The 15555-nt window shown below is 55.8% G+C and overlaps 1 protein-coding gene across 3 annotated transcripts in view; it reads left to right on the plus strand.

The window, feature by feature from the left end:
- Window positions 1–15173, plus strand: part of EXOC3L2 (exocyst complex component 3 like 2) — a 29399-nt gene extending 14226 nt beyond the window's left edge. For all 3 annotated transcript variants that reach the window (XM_056796354.1, XM_056796353.1, XM_056796355.1), the window contains 10 exons: window positions 1960–2596; window positions 3138–3249; window positions 5576–5677; window positions 6996–7096; window positions 9711–9821; window positions 10876–11011; window positions 11419–11541; window positions 12807–12962; window positions 13547–13668; window positions 14316–15173. In XM_056796354.1, the coding sequence (XP_056652332.1) occupies window positions 1960–2596; window positions 3138–3249; window positions 5576–5677; window positions 6996–7096; window positions 9711–9821; window positions 10876–11011; window positions 11419–11541; window positions 12807–12962; window positions 13547–13668; window positions 14316–14604 (1889 nt within the window). In that variant the 3' untranslated portion in view covers window positions 14605–15173. The remainder of the gene's footprint in view (window positions 1–1959; window positions 2597–3137; window positions 3250–5575; window positions 5678–6995; window positions 7097–9710; window positions 9822–10875; window positions 11012–11418; window positions 11542–12806; window positions 12963–13546; window positions 13669–14315) is intronic.
- Window positions 15174–15555: the final 382 nt, after the last annotated feature.

Below are 15555 nucleotides of genomic sequence, written 5' to 3' on the forward strand. Positions count from 1 at the left end.
GCATCCTTTCATCGTAGGAGAGGGTTGGCCTCCAGGGATTCTGAAATCCCTTCCAGCTTTCATTCTGGGATCTGCCGTCTTGGGACTCCAAGCCTAACTCGGGACTCAGCCCCAAGCCCGGTTCTGACCCAGCTCTACCTCCCGTTCTGACCCTCTGGTCCCAGGCTGCTCTGGGGCCCCAGGTCCGTCCCCAACCTCAGCTCTGGGTCTCGAGGTGGCCCCCAGAGGCAAAGGCAGCATTTGTTCCAAGCTCAACTCCAAACCCAAGTCCAAACTCAGCTCTAGCCCGACCCTGGCCTGTGAGTTTAGCCCCTTAACTCTGACCATGGAGGCCACTGGGTGGCTCAGTGGATGGAGAGCCAGGCCTAGAAATGGGCGGTCCTGGGTTCAAATGTGACCTCAGCCACTTTCTAGCTTTGTGACCCTGGGCAAGTCACTCCACCCCATTGCCCAGCCCATAGGGCTCTTCTGCCTTGGAACCAATACACGATATTGAATCTAAGATGGAAGGGAAGGGCTCAAAAAGAACAAAAACACTCGAACCCTGACCCTGAGAGTCATTCCAACCTGGATTCCGACCCTCACTCCATTATTCCTTCTCTCCCCCAGCCCTGGCCCCATTCCCCAGCCTGATCCCCACTCTAGCTCCGGCCCCTAGTACTGACCCTGCTCCAACCCCAGAGCTCTGCTCAGCTCAGAGGCCACAATGGAGCCAGGGCCTGGCCCAGACCCCGAGGGAGGGGGCCAGGAGGGAGAGGGAGGAGAGTGCTGGGAGCTGGGGGAACCCACCTCCCCTCCCCACCTTCTGGAAGCGGATGGGCAGAAATAGCTCCTGGACAGGAAACGGCTTATCTGCAAGTAGGAAGCAGAAGCGGGGGAGGGTCAAGGGGAGCCCCTGGGCCCCTAGAGGGCTTCAACCACCCCCTGGGCCTTTTCCAGCTATCCCCCGCTGACCTCTGTCCCTACCCCAAATGGCCCTCTCTATCCCCTCACTGCTGGAGCCCATGACCTGCTCTGTACATCCTAGACAGTTTCCCCAAATCCTTCCAACCGCTTCCTCCCAACAGCCTCTGTGCCCCTCATCCCACCCCTATTCTCACCTCCCCTGACCCCTTTCTCTCTCCCCCTCTCCTTCTCTCTCTCTCCTCCCTCTCTCTCTGTCTGTCTCTCTGCCTCTCTCTCCTCCCCCTCTCTTCTCCTCCCTCCTTTTCTCTCTCTCCCTCTTTCTCTCCTCTGTCTCTGTCTGCCTCTCTGTCTTTCTCTTTGTCTGTCTCTCTCTCTCTCTGTTGATTTGCCTCTCTCTCCTCCCTCTCTTCTCCTCCCTCCTTTTCTCTCTCTCCCTCTTTCTCTCCTTTTCTCTCTGCCTCTCTCTCTCCCCCTCTCCTCCCTCTATCTGTCTCTCTGCCTCTCTCTCTCCCTCTCCTCCCTCTATCTGTCTCTCTGCATCTCTCTCCTTCCTCTCTTCTCCCTCCTTTTCTCTCTCTCCCTCTTTCTCTCCTCTCTCTGTCTCTCTGTCTCTGTCTCTCTCTGTCTCTCTCTCGCCTCTCTCTCTGTCTCTCTCCCCCTCTCCTCCCTCTATCTGTCTCTCTGCCTCTCTCTCCTTCCTCTCTTCTCCCTCCTTTTCTTTCTCTCCCTCTTTCTCTCCGCTCTCTCTTCCCCTCTCCTCCCTCTCTCCCCCTCTCCTCCCTCTATCTGTCTCTCTGCCTCTCTCTCCTTCCTCTCTTCTCCCTCCTTTTCTCTCTCTCCCTCTCTCTCTCTCTGTCTGTCTCTCTGTCTCTCTGTCTCTCTCTCTCTCTCGCTCTCTTTCTCTCTCCTCTCTGTCTCTCTCCCTCTCTTTCTCCTTCTCTCTCTTGCCTCTCCTGCCCCACTCTTCTCCCTCCACCTCCATCTCTGCTCTGTCCGGCCTCCCACCTCCCGGCCCCCTGTGACCCTGGTCCCCCACGGTGTTTGTCCCCATAGTCCTAGAGATCCTCAGTTTGATCCAGAAGCGGGAATTGGCACGGGCAGATGAGCACATCCTGGAGTTGGAGGCTGAAGAGAAGCTGATGACCTCGGGCTCCAGCCCTAGCAGCCTAGAGGGTGGCCGGGGTCTCCCTGAGGGTCGCCGGGCCCGAGATGTGACCCTCCTCTATGAGGCCCTGCAGCGAGAGCTCTGGGCACTGGTCAGGGAGACCCTGGCAGACCCTGGGGCCACTGGGGGGCCTGGAGGGGCTCCCCTGACCCAGCTGGGCCAGGTCCTGGCCCAGGAAGAGGAGGCCGATGGGCGCCGGGGACCAGGAGCAGCCCGAAGGTTCCGGGCTCGCTGGGCTGAGGCTGTGGCCCAGGTGGCTGGGGAGCGACTGGAGGAGGCTGCCAGGACAGAGGCCGAGGCCATGGCCGGGAGGCTGGAAGCCCTGAGATCTAGGCTTCGAGAAGACATGGGAGCTGTTCGGACCCGCCTGGCACCCGCTTACCCACCGAGCCTGGGAGCCTTCGGAGTCTATCTTCGAGGCTATCATGGGGCGCTCTCTGACTGGCTGAGGAAGGCCACCTACCACTGGCTCCCTCTGGCTGACCGCTATGCCCTTCTGTATTGGCACAACCAAGTTTATCCAAGGTGAGATCCCGAAGGGGACAGAGACTAAGGGGTTGGGGTCATGGAGCAGGTCCCTCCTTCCCTCCTCTGAGCCTCAGTATCCACCCTATAAAATGAGAGAGTCTGAGGTCCCCTTTCAGCTCTGGCCACCTTCTTACCGACACTTAAAGGGTTAACGTCCGAGGTCCCAAGTCCCCGTTTTGCTTTAACAATCTACTTTGTATGTTCTTAGGGCCCTTCTGGCCCTGACATTCTATAAGTTGCTAAACTCCCCTGCTCAAGAGCCTCCCATGACTCCCCAGAGCCCATTAATAAAGATGAGACACTTCAGCCTGGCACTTGCAGCCCTGACAATCTTCCCCACCCTGCACCCTCTGCTTGCTCTGCCTCCAGGAAGGTCGAGGCTGGGGACTCTGTAGTTGATCCTCTAAGGGAGGAGGCCTGGAGGGGCTGCTCAGTGTCTCAGAAGAGCTGGGCTGGGGGAGAAGGACTTTGTCTGCTTTTCCTGGGGCGTTCCCTTCTTTGCCGCGGCCTCACCAGCGCCTTCCTTTCTCTCTCTCAGGGAGATCTCGGGCCTGGTGAACATGGTGGCCCTGGAGAATGGCCAGCTGGGGCCCCTGCTTCCCGCTGAAACTGTTCGGAGCCTAGAGGATGAATGCGTGACTGACGTCAAGGTGAGGGGAGGAAGGGGGCAGGGTCCAAGGAAGTCATCGGAGGTTTTGGGGGTCCCCTGGCCCCCCTGCCTTGGACAGTCCTGTCGTTCCCCAGACTGTGGCTCTGAGAACGATCTTTAGACCAGGAGGGCCACAACAAAAATGGCCAAAGGAGGATCCAGCCCAAGCCTGAAGGGAGACAGGGGGCAGACAGCTGGCAGCATCAGGACCATTATGACTGGTTAGAAGGGGCCCGATCCCCCCTCTGTGCCAAGGGGCCAGAGAGACAGGGGACCCCACTTGGGCAGGAAGTCGGGGGGCAGGGATCAGAGGACTCTGTTCCTGTCCCTCTTCTGCCCCCACCCCAACCATCTGAGCTGGGAGAGCACCCCAACCATGGGGAACCAGGAAAGGAGGAGGAGGTGCCTCACTTTACCCTGGAGGGAAGCTTACCTCGCTTCCCCACGGAGCCTGAAGTCTTCAGAGTACCTTTGAGGCTATCCTAGAGCCCTCTGGGGCTTAGAAAGGGCATGGATGAGGAGTGAGTGCATTCCAGGCACAAAGCGCACAGCCTGGAGAAAGGCAGAGGTGGGACGCTCATTTCTTTCTTTTTAAGTGAAAAATTGGACATTTTCCCAATGACGGGTCATGACAACTTGGACACTCCTCTTTAAACTCTTTGAGTTCCAACTTCTCTCCCTCCCTCCCTCCCCACTTCCCTCTTAGAGAAAGCCAGCCATTGCATATCGATTGTGTATGTGGAGTCAGTCAGGCAAAACCTAAGGGATGCTAATCTCGGGGAAGGACAAGCAGACTGGTCAGGCTAGAATGTAGAGGGCCCAAAGAGGAATCATGGGAAACGAGTGTGGAGGGGAGCTGAGTCACGCCACGTTGTGCCAGCTAGCTGATGTACATCTGTCATTTGTGGGGCTGCCTCTCCATCCATCCACTCTCTCTCTCCATCCACATCTATCTATCGGCTGTGGAGCCATCTGTCTCTTTCTCTTTGTCTATCTGCTGAGTACTTCAGACACTAGGGAGCTACTAATGGTTCTTGAGGTGGGCAGTGACATACTCTTGTGAGAGAATTTTGGGGAATGGACACTGAGCCATTCTAGGAGAAGGGAGAATAAGAAAGGTCACTCACCTGGAGGTGGCCATTGATTTCTTGTTGCTTGGCCAATGAGTCCGGGCTTCTCTTTTAATTACTGCCCTGAAGAAGGTGTATTTGGAAGGGTTCTTGACAGAGTTGGAAGTTAATAGCCCTCAGGGAGAGCTGATATGAAACAGATTCGGATTCTTCCTAGAAATTCTGAGCTGGGGCATGAGCCACGAAGAGTGCCGCTGGTCTTGTTCATTATTCATAAACCCCCAAGATTCATTTGGGGCTCTGCCTAGGCAGAGTGCTTCCCCCGGACTACAGGAGACAGCTGCAAAATCCTAGCATGAGCATTAAAGGGATGGCGGGATCTTGAAGGGGTTAGTATAGAGTCACCAGACAGCTCGTGGAGGTCAGTCAGGCAGTGCAGTAGGTAGTTCTGGCCTCACAATTAGAGAGACCTGGGTTCAAATCTTCCCTGGGCAAATCACCGAACCCTTCCTTGTGCCAGGTAATTCTCCTAGTCCTGAGGGTGTCTATTAGCTGTGACTCTTTTGGTAGTGAGACTCTCCTTACCAGGAGTTCCCTACACAAAGGAACCTGAGATCTAGACCAACCAGGCAACATAGCCCGGTACAGGTGGTTCCAAGACGACCTGGAAGGGCCTGGAAGGAAGCAGGAGGTGCTGTGGAAGGTAGCAGGGGGGTCAGCGTCTCAAGCCATATTAGGATGAGCTGAAGGAACGAGTCAAGAGAAGACTCAGGGAGCATGGAAGTTGTCGTGGAGGGGAAGAATCAAGCTGCTTCTTCTCAGTCTCCCAAGGGGAGAAGTGGGAGCAATGGCAGCCAGGGTGGGAGGAACACCTCCTGCCACTACAGAGGCAGATTTGGGCCTGACGTCCAGGCAAAATTCCGACATTTCGAGTTATTCAGAAGGGGAGGACTTCAGTTAACGTTGGCTACCCATTTGGTCAAGGATATCGTAGACCATTCTCGTTCACTCCCACTCCCAGAGGCCTCAGGGACCACTGAGATCCCTTTGAACTTGATCCCCTAATGGGCTCCCACTAAATCAGTCGAACTCTATAGGTCTCTGGTCCCAAGGCCTGTAGGTCTGTCTAAGGCTCTGCTGGGTGCAGGATGTGGTGCAGGGAGTGAAGGGAATTGTGGGGAAGAGAAGAATTCTTTCTCCCCACCTTGCTGAACTTCTTCTCTAGGTATCACATCATGCCTCCTTCTGTTTTCCCAGGCGCAGACTAGAGCTGCTCTACTCCAAACCCTGCAGGAAGAGGAAGAGCAATGGATCGGGGCTGAGGACCAGCCCAGCAGCCTGGCTCAAGATGTCTGTGAGGTGGGTCCATATGTCTATGTGGCTGGGGAAGAAAAAGGGGGGTGAAGAGACAGAGACAGAGGGAGGGAGGAGGAGAAAGAGAGAAACAGAGACAGAGAGGGAGGGAGGAAGGAGAAAGAGAGAAACAGAGACAGAGAGGGAGGGAGGGAAGAGAAACAGAGACAGACAGACAGACAGACAGACCAACACAGAGAGAGAGATTGTGTGTGTGTGTGTGTGGTCCAGGGGAGGAGGCAATAGTATCAGCTCCCATGAGGAGAGACAAGGCTGGAGGAGAGAGGGATCCTGGGATGCTGGGATACTTCTTGGAGTCCATAATTCTAAGATGAGCAAAGTAGGTATGTTTCCAAGAGCCTCCAGACTCAAAGACTCTTTGGACCCAATTCTCTGATTCTAAGATTCTAATTGAGAGAAGTCCAAGATTCAGCATTTCCAAGATTGAAGAATTCGATGAGACTGCAAGTTAGGAATTCTATGATTCTACAATTATATCATTCTAAGAGTCTAAATTATACACATATTTTATTTTACAATAATATAATAAATAATACAACATAGAATTTATTTTCTAATAAACATGAGGCAACTAGGTAACATAGTGGATAGAGTCCTGGATGAACCTAGAGTCAAGAAGTCCTGAGTTCAAATTTAGAATCAGACTTCAGGGAGGTTCTAGGTTTAAATCTGGCCTCAGACACTTCCCAGCTGTGTGACCCTGGGCAAGTCACTTGACCCCCATGGCCTAGCCCTTACCACTCTTCTGCCTTGGAACCAATACACAGTATTGACTCCAAGAAGGAAGGTAAGGGTTTAAAAAAAAAAGAATCAGACATTTATTAGCTGTGTGGCTCTAAGCAAGTCACCTCATTTCTGCCTGCCTCAGTTTCCTCATATGTAAAATGGAGATAATAATAGTACCTACTTCCCCAGGCTGCTTTGAGGATTAAATGTAATAGCACATGAATAGTGCCTGTCACTGCTTAAAGCCCCAGGTAAGCATTAGCTATAGTTCATCTGATAGTTTATCACTCTAAAACAAAATCATTTTCCAATCTAAGATGTTATAATCCAAGTCCAAGATCCTGTAATGGCAAGAATTAAATTTCTGATTTAATCTAAATTCTAAATCTAACTCTAAAATCTAAATTCTAAGAATTAAAATTCTACACATCCAAAGTTCTACAATTTTAAAGATTTCAAATTCAAAATCTCTAGGGTTCTCTGGGGTTGTGGGGAAGACAAGGAGGAAATATCTCTCGGGTCCCGACAGCGCTGCAAGGGAGGAAAGGGCTCTCACTTCTCCTTGTCTGTCCCACAGCTGCTGGAGGAGCACACAGACCAGGCCCCTCGCATCAGCCAGGAATTTGGGGAACGGATGGCACACTGCTGCCTGGGAGGACTGGCCGAATTCCTGCAGAGGTATGGCATGTGTGGCCTGGGGTCAGCAGGAGAAGGAAGAAGCACCCCTCTACCTTTGGGGGATTGCCCCCCCCCCCGCCAGATTAGAGGAAGCCCAAGTTGGGTGGCTAGGTGGCGAAGTGGTTAGAGAACCGGATGTCCTGGGTTCAAGTTTGACCTCAGACACATGTTAGCTGTGTGATGATCTTGGGCAAATCACTTAACAATTGCTTTACTGGCTGAGAGAGAGAGGAAGGAAGGAAGAGAGGAAGGAAGGAAGGAAGGAAGGAAGGAAGGAAGGAAGGAAGGAAGGAAGGAAGGAAGGAAGGAAGGAAGGAAGGAAGGAAGGAAGGAAGGAAGGAAGAAGAAGAAAGAAAGAAAGAAAGAAAGAAAGAAAGAAAGAAAGAAAGAAAGAAAGAAAGAAAGAAAGAAAGAAAGAAAGAAAAAGGAAGGAAGGAAGGAAGGAAGGAAGGAAGGAAGGAAGGAAGGAAGGAAGGAAGGAAGGGAGAGAAAGAAAGAAAGAGAAAGAGAAAGGGAGAAATAAAGAAAGAAAAAGATAGAGAAAGAAAGAAAGAAAAAAGAGAGAGAAAGAAAAAGAAAGAAGAAAGAAAGAAAGAGAAAGGAAGGAAGGAAGGAAGGAAGGAAGGAAGGAAGGAAGGAAGGAAGGAAGGAAGGAAGGAAGGAAGGAAGGAAGAAAGGAAGGAAGGAAGGAAGGAAGGAAGGAAGGGAGGGAGAGAAAGAGAAAGAAAGGGAGAAAGAAGGAAAGAGAGAAAGAGAAAGGGAGAAAGGAAAGAAAGAAAGAAAGAAAGAAAGAAAGAAAGAAAGAAAGAAAGAAAGAAAGAAAGAAAGAAAGAAAGAAAGAAAGAAAGAAAGAAAGAAAGAAAGAAAGAAAGAAAGAAAGAAAGAAAGAAAGAAAGAAAGAAAGAAAGAAAGAAAGAAGTGAGTGTGGAGGGATTGACTAAAGTGCAAATACTATTTCCTCCAAAAGCATGGAAGCTCCTTGAGGGCAGAGACTATTTGAGCCTTTGGACCCCCCCAGGCTCAGCTCCGTACCCTCCCCAGGACACAGATCATCTCCTATCAACAACTTACTCTATGATTCAATTCATCCCAGCATTGATTAAGCTCCTGCTATTTCAGTCAGTACAGGGGCAGTTAGATGGCACAATGCCTCCGAGTCAGGAAGACCTGAGTTCCAATGTGACCTCAGACTCTCACTCACTGTGTGACCTTGGACTAGTCACTTCACCCCACTGGTCTCAGTTTCCTCATCTGTCAAATGAACCGGAGAAGGCAATGGCTAAGCCACTCCAGTATATTTGCCCCCAAACCCCAAACCCAAATGGAGTCACAAAGTGTCAGACAGGACTGAAAAAATGACTGAACGAGGAAACAAAGTTTCAGCGCGTCAGGCAGTAAGTGTTGCCAAGGGTCTGTGCGGGGCAGGGAAGCTGAAGCTCTCTTAGAGTCCGGGAGCCGTACAAGCCGTGTCCCGAGCAGATGGAAGGCGTGTGTCTTCCTGGGAAGCTGGCAGGATGGGGAGGAGCCTGCGAAGGGCCGCAGGGTGCAGGTCCTCCCCGCAGGCGGTCTCCACTCTGCGAGCTGGCGGTCGAGGATGTCATTTCCGAGTCACTTGAGGAGGGAGAGAGACTGGCCGAGGGAAAGGTCTGTGCTAGGAGGAGGCTCTGAAGGGGGCAGCCCCGGCGTGGGGGAGAGTGGGAAGAGCCAGCGTGGAAGAGGGCCCGAGAGGCCCAGCCGGAAGCCCAAGTCGAGGACGCCGATCTTTCTTTTCTGGGCACTTTGATCTTCCTTTTCTTCTTTGACGCACAAACTTCCTGACAAGCAGTTCCGCTGGGTTGTGGTGTTTGGTGGTTGGGCAATAGAGAGCCACAGAAGGCTGCTGAGCAGTGACAGTCAGGCGTGGCCTTTAAGAGTATTGCTCGGGCAGGCGAGTTGCCTGGCACCGGGGAGATCAGAAGGGAGGCCGGGCGGCCGGACGCTAGGAATAGGGAGAATCGCGAGGCTGGCTGATGGAGCTTACAGCCCGGGGCAGCCAGAAAGATGGAGGCAGGCCTGAGAGAATCGGGAGCTTTGGAGGTGCAAAGTGGGCTCGTGGGCCATCCACGGGGAGATGCCCGGCACGGCAAACGTGGGCTGGATGTGGCAGACGTCTGGGCCGGGAGAGGATCCTGGAACCCTGGCCCTGGGGCAATTGTCTAGAGAGGACCCGGGTCAGAGCCCCGGAGGCCCCCTGCCCACGGGGAGGAACCAGCCAGGGGTCAGGCCAAAGGAGAACCAGAAGGGAGCCCCAGAGGAAGGAGGACTGGGGGAGAGGGGTTTGGACTGGGCCAAAGGCGCGCAGTTGAGGAGGAGGAGGAGGGAGGAAAGGCCCCTGGATTTAGCAATCAGAAGATCCTGGTACCCTGAAGAGGGCGGTTTCAGTCAGGTGGTAAAGATGGAAACCAGATTACCAGGGAGCCGAGAAGTAAGTGGGAGGTGAGAAAGAGATAAGACAGGAGGGTCAGTGAATCCTGGAGGGCTTTCTGGAGGAGGTGAGCTCAGCCTGGTCAGAAAGGAGTTAGGCTGCAAAGGGACATCTGACCTGGCCTCTCCTTAACCTCTCTTGAACTTTCAGCTTCCAGCAGCGGGTAGAGCGCTTCCATGAGAACCCAAGCGTCCGGGAGCTGCCGCCTGACAGCTATATCAGCCGGACAATTACCCTGGTGAACTGTGGTCCCCCTCTCCGGTAAGCCAGACCCTCGAGAGGGGCTCGGGGGAGGCTCCCCGACCAGCTAAGCTTCTCTGCCTCCCCTTGCTGAGTTGGCCCAGTTCTGCAGCTGCTTTTCTCCTGGGTGTTCTGAGGTCCTCTCATTCCTCCTCCAACGTCAGCCCTCTGGGAAAGGGCCACAGAGGGGGCCCCTCTGTGCTTCCTGGGGACACACGAAAAGGAACTCCCATCTGGGCCCCAAGAGAAAATCCTTCCCAGAGACACAGAGATACCACTTGAGACATAGATTAAAAAAAGGCATAGACTTCGTGGAGATCTCCCCCTCCAGAGAGAGTGGCACCCTCAGAGAGGCAAAGATAACTCCAGAGACCACGGGAAATGCCACTAGAAAGACTCTCCAGAAAATGCCAGGCCTAGAGGCGGGAGGTCCTGGGTTCAAATCTGGCCTCTGACACTTCCTAACTGGGTGACCCTGAGCAAGTCACTGGACCTCCATTGCCTAGCCCTTACTGTTCTGCCTTGGAACTGATAGTTAGTATAGATTCTAAGGAGAAGGTAAAGGGTTTAAAAAGAAAAAATGAAGGAAGGAAGGAAAGAAAGATTAGAAAGACAGAGAAAAAAAGAGAAAAAGAAAGAGAGAAAAAAGAAAGAGAAAGAAAAAGAGAGAAAGAAAGAAAGAGAGAAAAGAAAGAAAGAAAGAAAGAAAGAAAGAAAGAAAGAAAGAAAGAAAGAAAGAAAGAAAGAAAGAAAGAAAGAAAGAAAGAAAGAAAGAAAGAAAGAAAGAAAGAAAGAAAGGGAGGAAGGGAGGGAGGGAGGGAGGAAGGGAGGAAGGGAGGGGAGGGAGGAAGACTACCCAGAGATATAGGGGGATCCCTCCAAGAGGCAGAGACGTTCCCCCACCCCCATCAGAGAGGCTTCTCACAGACAGCCCACAGCCATGCCCCCACCCGTCACCCCAGACAGAAACCGACCCTCCCCCGGTCGCCCCTGCCCTCCCTGGTGTGGGGTGAGCCAGTTGGGCCCCAGGCCAGCTGATGGTGATCCGGGTCGTCCCCCCCCCCCCCCCCCGCAGGGCCCTGGCTGAGCGTCTGGCCCGGGTGGGGCCCCCGGAGAGTGAGCCAGCTCGAGAGGCTGCCGCCAACGCTCTGGACCGAGTTACCCGCCTCTGCCACCGGGTCCTGGCCGACCTGCTCTTCCAGGAGCTGCAGGTGGGTCCCCGGAGCATCTGGGCCCTTCCCAAAGGGACCAGGAAGTGGGGGTCTGTGACAAGAGCTGGGCTAGGCCTAGGCCGAGGCCTCAGAGGATTGGACTGAGACAGGGTTTGAGGCAGGGACAGCTGGCTCCACTGGGGGGGGGGCTGGGTCTAAGGCCCCCCCAGCTGCCTTGGCCTGTGGTCGCCGGACCTGTGGTCACCCGGGGAGGGGGCCACATGTGACGTGGCACGTGCTTGTGTCTGGGCCTCTGGGGAATGGCGGGACATTGATTAGGTGCTGCTCTGGGCCTCCCTGTGCTCCCCACCCTGGAGGGCTCCCGGCATGAAGGCGGGCTCAGTGGCCTCTGGGGAGGCGGGGGTCTTGCGGCCTCTGACAGCCTCTCCTTTCTCCCCACCAACCAGCCCCACTTCTCCAAACTGATGCGGCGGAAATGGCTAACCAGCTCCGAGGCCCTGGATGGCATCGTGGGGACCCTGGGGGCTCAGGCCCTGGCCCTGCGAAGAATGCACGACCAGCCTTACCAGGTAGCAGAGGGCACGCCCACAGGTGGAAAGGAGGGCGTCCTTTAGGGAGAGGGAAGGGGGCTGCCGGCCTCCATCCCTGCTCCTTTGTCCTTCCCCAAGCCCCAGCCTCTCTGTCTCCCTCTGTCTCTGTCTCTGTCTCTGTCTGTCTCTCTGTCTGTCTCTGTCTGTCTCTGTCTCTCTCTGTCTGTCTGTCTCTCCCTCTCTGTCTCTCTCTCTCCCTCTCTCTGTCTCTCTGTCTCTCTCTCTCTGTCTCTCTGTCTCTCTCTCTCCCTCTCTGTCTCTCTCTCTCTTCCTCTCTCTGTCTCTGTCTCTGTCTCCCTCTCTCTGTCTCTCTCTGTCCCTCTCTGTCTCTCTCTGTCTCTCTCACTCTCTCTGTCTCTCTGTCTCTCTCTTCCTCTCTCTGTCTCTCTCTCTCTCTGTCTCTCTCTCTGTCTCTCTCTCTCCCTCTCTGTCTCTCTCTCTCTTCCTCTCTCTGTCTCTGTCTCTGTCTCCCTCTCTCTGTCTCTCTCTGTCCCTCTCTGTCTCTCTCTGTCTCTCTCACTCTCTCTGTCTCTCTGTCTGTCTCTCTCTCTTCCTCTCTCTGTCTCTGTCTCTGTCTCCCTCTCTGTGTCTCTCTCTGTCTCTGTCTGTCTGTCTGTCTCTCTCTGTGTCTCTCTCTCTTCCTCTCTGTCTCTCTGTCTCTCTCCCTCTCTGTGTCTCTCTGTGTCTCTCTGTCTCTCTCTCTGTCTCTCTCCCTCTCTCTGTCTCTCTCACTCTGTCTCTGTCTCTGTCTGTCTCTCTCTCTGTCTCTCCCTCTCTCTGTCTCTCTCACTCTGTCTCTGTCTGTCTCTCTCTCTTCCTCTCTCTGTCTCTGTCTCCCTCTCTGTGTCTCTCTCTGTCTCTCTCTCTGTCTCTCCCTCTCTCTGTCTCTCTCACTCTGTCTCTGTCTCTCTCTGTCTCTCCCTCTCTGTCTGTCTCTGTCTCTGTCTGTCTCTGTCTCTCTCTCTCTCTGTCTCTCTCCCTCCCTGTCTCTCTCTGTCCCTCTCTGTCTCTCTCTGTCTCTCTCACTCTCTCTGTCTCTCTCTTCCTCTCTCTCTGTCTCTCTCTCTCTGTCTCTCTGTCTCCCTCACTCTGTCTCTGTCTCTCTGCCTGTCTCTGTCTCACTCTGCGCCCCTCTACATCCCCTTCCTGGACCCTCCCGTGTCCCCTCCATCTTTCCCCTCTTCCATCCTGACGGTCTCTCTCTCCTCCCCGCCTCCCGGCATCTCCCTCTGACTCGCGCCTAGGCCCTGGTGGGGGAGCTGCACCGAAGGGCCCTGGTGGAATACGTGCGGCCCTTGCTGCGGGGACGTCTTCGATGCCGGTCAGCCCGCTCCAGGAGCCGTGTGGCCGGGAGGCTGAGGGATGAGGCTGCCCAGCTCCAGAGACTCTTCAGACGCCTGGTGAGTGCTGGGAAACGGCCTGGGGGCCCCAGAACCCGGGATTTGTAGCCTCTTCTTGGGCCCTGCACAGAACGTGCATCTTCCGGACTCTGAGAATTTTGGAACCTCAGACCCAGGTGGAATGGGCTGCTGGGGAGGTTCGGGGGTCCCCCTTGTTTGAACCCTGTCCTACCCCAGGCGGGCTGGTTTAGAGGACCATCAAGGATGCCTCTAACTGGGACATTCAGACGTGGATTCTAACCTATTGGGATCTTAGAATGCGAGCCCCTTGGGGGCAGCTGGCTGGCTCAGTGGTTAGAGAGCCAGGCCTAGAGATGGGAGGTCCTGGGTTCAAATCTGTCCTCAGACACTTCCTAGCTGGGTGACCCTGGGCAAGTCACTTCACCCCCATGGCCTAGCCCTTGCCGCTCTTCTGCCTTGGAGCCAATACTTGGCCCTGATCAGCCAGAAGACAAAGATGGCTTGAAATGGGTTCGAGCTCCCTTGCTCTGTGCCCAGAGTCCCCCTTCTTCGGGGGGGAGCCTTAGAGGCAGGCCTGGATGTCCCTGGGATCCGGGGCTCAGGGGCTGCTCTGCCGCCCCCAGGAGTCTCAGGCCTCCTGGCTGGATGCTGTGGTGCCACATCTGGCCGAGGTGCTGCATCTGGAGGACACGCCGAGCATCCAGGTGGAAGTTGGGGTCTTGGTGCGGGACTACCCGGACATCAGGTGAGGGGAGGGGGGGTGGGGGGCTGCCACTGGAACCCAGGGCCGGCCTGCTTCCTCCCCGAGGTGCCCTGGGCCCCCGCCAGCTCGGCCCGGCTGCCTGGCCTTCTGGGGCTTTGGCTCAGCTTTCCCCTGTTTCCTGCCCCCGGGGGTGGAGTGAGCGTGTCTGACGGCCGTTTCCTGCCCTGCCGGCCGGGCATTATTATTATTTTCCTCCCGCTCACGGGGCCGCGCCGTGGGCACAGGGGAGGCAAACAGGAGGCCACAGGAAGGGCCTGGAGGTGGAGGGGGGAAGGAGGAGGGAGAGGAAGAGGAGGCGGGAAGGGCCGCAGGGCTCAGGACACGGGCACACGCACAGAGCTGAGTCCGGACCCAGGAAACGGGGCTGGATCAAGGCCTGGGCTGGCCCCCCATTTGGCCCAAGGGGGGCCCTTTCTGGGGCCGATCAGAGCTCGGGTCCCAGGTCTGCGTTGGGGGGCTAAAGGTGCGAGGGAGGAGGGAAGCCGAGGGCCCTGGCTCTGGCCTTGGGGCCCGGCGAGGGCTTTGATGGGCTCCAGATCGGGGGACGAGGGTGGTTCTAGAGCAGGCTGGGGGCGGTGTGGGGAGCGTGGAGGGCACTCCGGCCCACCGACGCCCTCCTCTGGCCCTAGGCGGAAGCACGTGGCCGCCCTCTTGGATGTCCGGGGACTTCGGAGCGCGGCGGCCCGCCACGAGATCCTGGCCGTGGCGCGGGACCTGGAGCAGAGCGCGGAAGGGGCCCCCGCCCCGCCCAGGGACCGAGCCTTTTTCGCCGACATTCCCGTCCCTCGGCCCCCTTTCTGCCTGGGCCTCCCCCTCCCACTTGCCCGACTGCCCCTCGACCGACTGGCCAGGCCCCATCTGGCGTGCCTGCCCCGACCGCGGCCCCGATCCCCGGCGCGGCCCCGGGCCCAGCCCTGAGGGACCAGGACGCCTAGAACCCGCCCTGCGATGCTGCCAGTCTGCTCTGTCCCCACCTCTGCTGCGGCCGGGGAGGGTTCTGGCCCGGCTTGCAAACCGGGTCCTAGACCAGGGGGTGTCAGAGCCGGGAGAGGCCTCGGACCAGAAGGGCCCAGAAGCCCAGGATCGGGACTGGGAGAAGCTCTAGAACCCGGAACGTCGGCGCCAGGACAGAGTGTTGGCGCTGGGAGGGACCTCCAGACCGAAAAGGAAGCTAGGCTGTAGAGCAAGAATCGATCAATCAGCCCATCCGCATTTATTAGGCGCCCACTGTGTGCCAGGCATCGGACCACGAGCCTAGACTGTCCCGGTGGGAAGAGGCTTAGTTCATTTAGTAGTTTCATCCCCGTTTTATGGCTCCCCAGTGGAGGAAGGGACTTGCCCAAGGTCATGCGGGGAGCTGGGGTCCCACAGAAATAAGGGAGGCTGCCCACCCCCCCTCCATCCCTCTTCCCTCTAAATGTCTTCTGGGGCGGCTCCTCGTGTAATAAAGAATGTATGATTATAAAATAAAGATTTCTATTTAACAAGTGGCCGAGTCCTGCCTGGGGAGGCGCCGAGGGCGGGGAGCCCAGACCAGAACCCCCTGCAAGAGAGAGAAGGTCCGCCCCCCAGCCTCGGTGGTACCTGAAGAAGGATAGAGGAAACGAGGGGGGCCCCTCCGTCTCCAGGGTTTGAGAAGCTCTGAGGCTGCAGGATGGACCCGAAGACACGGAACCCCTTTTGACAGATGGGCAAAACAGGGTTCCAGGAGGCTGACCCGAGGTCGCAGAGAATAGGATTTGAACTCGGAGCTCAGAGCTCTTCCCATAAAGGGATTTAATCCCCCCCCACACACACACATCCTTCCGCCGCTTCCGAGAAGCCTTCCTGGGCTGACCTTGCGGGGCGCCGGGTTCAGTGGGCCCTGGG

Source organism: Monodelphis domestica, chromosome 4 (assembly GCF_027887165.1).
Source record: "Monodelphis domestica isolate mMonDom1 chromosome 4, mMonDom1.pri, whole genome shotgun sequence".
Taxonomy (NCBI): Eukaryota; Metazoa; Chordata; class Mammalia; order Didelphimorphia; family Didelphidae; genus Monodelphis; species Monodelphis domestica.